A 5,870-nucleotide genomic window follows, 5' to 3' on the forward strand; every position below is an offset into this window, starting at 1 on the left:
TGATGGCGGCACAAACAAATTTTTGTTTGTTTGTGCCGCCATCATTTCAAAGATATTAATAAAAATGTTCTCCGGAGGTCACAGGTCAACCAGCCTGGACACGCCTGCTCACGTTTGCAAAAATGAATAAACTTGGCGTCAATCAACTCGACTATGTTGGAGCTGGTTTGGGCAGCAAATATTTTCGTTTGTGCACTTTTGGCTTTGAAGATATTAATGAAAGTTTAAAGGTCAAAATGTCAACCAGCCTCCCCACTTTTATCAAATTAAACAAAATTGGTGCACAAGCCAGCAAAAACGTAGCGCACATGTTTGACACCGATTTAGTTTGATTCCATAAAAGTGTGGGGGGGGGGCTGGTTGACCTTTTGACCTTTGACCTTTCATTAAAAGCAGCACAAACAAAAAATTTTGCTGCACAAACATAGTCGAGCTGACAGACACTCATTTTGTTTGAATTTGCAGAAGGTGGGGGGGCTGGTTGACCTTTCATGACCTCTAGAAACATTTCTTTATATCTTTAAAATGATGGCTTTCACAAATGAAAACGTAGCGCACACATTTGACACCAATTTAGTTTGATTCCATAAAAGTGGGGTGGCTGGTTGACCTTTTGACCTTTAGCCTTTCATTAATATCTTCAAAGCCAAAGCAGTACAAACTTTTGACACCGGTTTTGTCTGGTTTGAAGAAGGTGGAGGGGGGGGGGGCAGCTTCACTCAGGTAGAATGACTGACCGTGTGTGAGTTCGTAAAACCGAGAGTTTATTGTTGTAATTCATGCGATTCTGTTTTTGTTAAACCATGAGTGTATTTTACTGACTTGTTAGGACTTTATCTCACTGTTTTGTGTTTTAAATGAAGCTATGCTTATCCAGCGGTTGGCTAGCATAAAGATTTTAATGCTGACTCATGTTTAACATGTACCTCAGCTGTTACTGTGTGGCTGCCTCTGTTCTGCATAAGGGGTGAATGTTAATGGAAATCTTTATTTTGTCTGCAGTAAAAACACCAAAGAGTATCTGAAGCTCATTGCATTCCCTTTAGTTGGTTTTGAATGTGGATAAAACAAAAGCAGTGCTTTTCTTGAGAACTATCAGCAGGGGAGCTGCCAGGAATCGTGGGGCCCCTGACAAAAATTTGTTTGGGCCTTAGCGCTGTCAATCAACTTCATTCACTCACTGCTAAATGTGCTGATGGTGGAGAAACAACTTATCATTACAAGAAACTGTTTATCTGCCGTCTTTAGCTATGCTAACTAAACTGAGCATTCACAGTTTGATATGCTAGCAGCAGCATAGCACAAAACAAGGGGGAGGAAGGGTGACCAGCACCACATGAGATTGTGATTGACAGCACTAAAACTCTCCTGCTACTAACTGGTTGTATCTAGCACTGGGAGAAGCCAGAGGAAATAGATTTTTCACAGATTATCTCTCATACCATACTGTCACAATATAATGACAGTTTTAAAAAAATATGTGAAAAAAATTTTTATATAAAAGTGACAAACTGCAGCTTTAATTTCACTCAGGAGAGGACGTGGGTCAGGAGGGACGTGGGTTAGAGCTGCTGCTGACTGACTCACCTGTCAAGTGGTAAAAGGTACAAGTGACAAGTTAAATATATGAATATGTTGGTAATATATGAATGTGTTTTGATGCTTGCAGCAACAGTGCCACCTGGTGGCAGCTAGTATCCACTGACACTGAATCGGAGATGACTGTATGTGTCTATATATGTTCCTTTTTATTTATTAGTTTTTATTAAGAATATCCTCCCCGAACACGCCGATGAAATTCCAAACCAAAAGTGAAAAAGGTGAACAAGACAAAAAGAATGAAGAAGAAGATCCAACTCCTAAAGAATTACAAAACACTTTCATCTCGGCTGCAACTAGAAAAATACACGATTGAGCCGACCAAAATAATGAGTCATAACTCATTTATAATGTGTTAATAATTCAACTCAACTGGTGTTTTTTTATTTAACACAATAATTGTCTTCACCTGAGTACAGTTCAAATTAAATCGTTTTAGTGTGAACTAATGTCCATTTCTATTCTTTATATTAATGTCAAGTTATTAGAAATAAAGAGGAAAGTTATGTTTCATTTTTGTCAAAATAAAGGAGATTATATTTATTTTATCCCAAAAACTCATGAAAAAAACAGATGCAACATTCTGGTAGAGTGAATATGTACAAAAAGGAGTCAGCAGGGGTCGCTGTTCTGCAGGGGAAATTCAGAGGAAGATTTGTACAGTAATGGATTATTCTAGTTTATATTGATCAGAGACTATTTATAATAATATATATGTATGACTAAATAATCAAACAAGTGTAAAAAGCAAGATCAAAACAATATTATTTTTTCCTTGGAGGTAAAATAATAGGTGGAGGAGATTTTAACTCTGATGGCCACCAAGAAATGGAATGCCATTTAATTTAGAAACTATCTAATTTTCAATGTATGGACAGTAAAATATTCTGGAATGACTTGCAACACTTTATCCAGCAAAAAACAAACAAAAAAGGGCAAAGAATTACCCTTGATGAGAGACATTATAGTCTTTTAATGATAAAGATATGAACAAAGAAGCGACTCATTTTATTCAACTGTTGCTGCTCATTGGTAAATATCACATTCATTAAACAGAAAAAACAAGTAAAACAAAGTAAAATTCTTCTTCAACGTCTAAGATAAATGCAATGCATGTTGTGAGGGCAAGAATATTAGATAAAAACCTGCACATTAGTAAAGGAAATGCAGTTGGTATCGTTGCACATTCCCTTAGGAAACATAATTTACATTTTCTCCTTCAGTTGCGTCATAAAAACGATCCAACATCCATCTAATAAATCCTCAGGTCATCCTGAAAAGCAAACAAATATGAAAGATAAAGGTGATTTTATCCACATTAAAAGGAATCCAATAATTTATTTCTTCTGTTTTGGTAAAAATGTTTTGAAAAAGTGTTTACCTTTTTAAAAGTTGTGGTTGGATCAGGTGTTGGAGGTTCTTCTGTTACTTCTGGTCTTAAACAAGGTGGATCTTCGAATGTGAAATGGTGCAACGTTGGCTTCACTTATAAACTGAATGAGGAAGTTCAAAACTCTGTAACTTTCATAAATCTGCTGTGGTTTGATGTCAGCAGATTAAACTGTTGGCATCTGAGCCAAAGGACCAAAAGGCTGGAAATGAATAAACAGTTTGTGAAGATTTTAGGATCTTTTTTATTTAAACTGAGATGTGCAGATATTAAAGTTTAACAAAGGGAAGAAAAACTCATAAACAGACGTAGTTATGTAAAATCAGAAAAAACTTTTCATTTATTGTTTAAAATGAAAAATACAGAAGCAAAAGCTGAAATATACGATAAAATAAAGTCAGACGGTAACTTTATTACAACACATAATTTTGTAAAAAATATTCTCTTGCATATGAGATGAAGAATCAATCAGTTGAAGTTTTCTGTTAAGTAATTTTTTATATATTTTTGTAAAACTAATCATATTCTATGAAATTGAGTTTTTTGATACATTTTATTTATTTTCCAACCACATCTGACCAAATATAATGATCTGTTGTGATTATTGTACAAAAACAGAAATAGTTACAGTAAATGTTTTATCAATAGGAAGTAAAGCAGAAAACTGAGAAACATCATGAAATTGAAGCAAATCTGGTTGGTAATTATCTTGACTGGTTTTTAAACTGGAATTAAGAAAGTATGAAGAAAATAAACATAAAACAGTTTTAATATGCAAACAAAAAAATGAATCAAAAGTTCACTGAAATCAAATTTTCCAGCATTCAGGAAAATTATGTTAAAAGTCAAACACCAAATGTTAAAAGTATAGAAATGATAATTTCACATCATCTTCCCAGTTTTTACCTAAATTTATCCCTTGTCTGCCCGTCTGTTGGTCACCAGTTCCTTCAATCAAGCCTCTACATTCTGTATGTTTTAGCTTAAACTCTGTTGCTGAAGAAGCTGGCGGTTCCTCCAGAGCTGCTGGATCTGCTTAAGTAGCAGAGCAGACCTCCAGTCAGCATCAACATCAAACCAGCTACAAAGCCGATATAGATGCTCGCTCCCAGCATCACTCCCTGTGGTGCATTTCTCATATCATGTGTCACCCAGCTGACCGGGATGATCACCAGCAGGCCGGTCAGCAGCAGGCCCACTCCGGCCGCCAGGATCATTTTGGGTTTGGTGTTTTCATTCTGAACACATGGGGTGAAGTCGGAACCAAAGATCAGGAGGAGGAGGCTGAGAATACCCAGCATGCAACTGATGATGGTCAAGGCCCTTAAGGCCTGAATTTTAGAGGATATCAGGGAGTCATCATGCGTTAGGCACGCCTGCGGTCCAGTTCCCTGCTTCATACACGTCTTCCACAGACCTACATGAAGTTCCTATCCACCCAAACACAGAGAAACAGATATTTACATACAATTTATTAAACATGCTGTATGATATTAAATCTCATAGAAAAATCTAATTAATTTCTTTTTACTGAATGTCAAAATTATGCTTTTTATTTTTATTCTTTTATTTTATTTTTTTGAGAATATTTTTCAACTCTCATCCAAACCAGAAGTTTATATAAATTAATATCACTGAGTCTTTAAACAGTTTAGAAAAGCCCAGATGATGTCAGGAATCTGTACGTTTCTGATGAGGCGTAAAACTGCAAAGTCAATATTATATTTCATTTCTACAGCATTTTTATAACAGTTGTTATAAAGACATTCTGGTTAAATTATGCAATAACACATAAAAAAGTAGCTGATTAATAAAAAACCTTTAAAGCTAACTAATCATAATTATTATGCTAATTTGAATCATAAAATGCCTTTTGGTTACCATATCACCCTGATGGACCACAGCCCAGGCAGGCAGGGCGCAGCAGATGATGACCCCAAGCAGCCCGATGGCGCTGAGAGCCACAAATATAATCTGAACTGTTTTTGATGCCATTCTGTAAAAAAGAAAGATAAAAACACTGGAATTAAATCATTTTCTGTGATATAGTCTTGGGTTTTCCTCTTGGCTTTGGTAATAATTGGCAGGATTGGGTCTCTGGCAGCAACATGCACAGATAGACACTAGAGGGCGCTAGCCTCTATCAGTCTACATAAAAACAACTACATATAAACTTAGATTTACATTTTATATTTACTCAACTTTAGCTTCTAGGAAAATGTTAAATCTTTCTGCATCAAACTTGCACAACGAGCCACACGATGAGTCTTTCACTGTCCTTCTCCTTCTGCACAAAAACTAAAGTGAACCTTAACATTCATGACCTCAATAAAAATACCAAGCACTAGTTCTAGATATAGAGAAAATTTCCTGCTCATTTACAGAGACAATACTCCCCACCGTGTGGGTGTAGATTACATTTTATTTTCCATTTCTGTGTTTAAAAATTACAATGTGATTATCAGACTATTTTAATATGTAAATATCAGTCATATGTCTCACTGGCCACCTGCACAGGTGATGATTCCTATGACAAAGAATCTCTGTTAGTTTTGATCAGGACTTGTAAGGAGCTTTTCCTTTTCATAAGTTTGGCTTCAGCTGAGGTAATGCTGCCATCATTTAAACATTCTTGCTCTCCTGCAACCAACTTTTTGCTTTTCTTCAACAAAAAAATTACATTTTATTTATTTTTGTTTTGTAAATTCCCTTGAGATAACGTCTCGTAAATTGGTGCAATATAAAAAACCTGAACTTCAAATTAATTAGTTTTGTCTCCTGTTGTCTGTAATTGCTGCCTACTCAAAAACCATGAGACAACTTTCATATAATAAATCTCAAGAGCACAACAGTGTTGTAGTACTTGAGATCGGTCTTGGTC

The 5,870-nt window shown here is 35.7% G+C and overlaps 1 protein-coding gene across 2 annotated transcripts in view; it reads right to left on the reverse strand.

Annotated features, from left to right (window-relative positions):
• Positions 1-3,351: 3,351 nt before the first annotated feature.
• Positions 3,352-5,870, reverse strand: part of LOC106958059 (claudin-4-like) — a 14,490-nt gene continuing 11,971 nt past the window's right edge. The window contains exons 2-4 of one of the 2 annotated variants that reach the window (XM_015049781.1): positions 4,871-4,985; positions 3,972-4,419; positions 3,352-3,637 (exon numbers count right to left, since the gene is read on the reverse strand). In XM_015049781.1, the coding sequence (XP_014905267.1) occupies positions 3,973-4,419; positions 4,871-4,984 (561 nt within the window). In that variant the 5' untranslated portion in view covers position 4,985 and the 3' untranslated portion in view covers positions 3,352-3,637; position 3,972. Of the gene's footprint in view, positions 3,638-3,825; positions 4,420-4,870; positions 4,986-5,870 lie in introns of those variants that run through there. The other variant, XM_015049780.1, reaches the window with a different exon arrangement.

Source organism: Poecilia latipinna, unplaced genomic scaffold, assembly GCF_001443285.1.
Source record: "Poecilia latipinna isolate Pla-1442-1.1 unplaced genomic scaffold, P_latipinna-1.0 Scaffold960, whole genome shotgun sequence".
Lineage (NCBI taxonomy): Eukaryota > Metazoa > Chordata > Actinopteri > Cyprinodontiformes > Poeciliidae > Poecilia > Poecilia latipinna.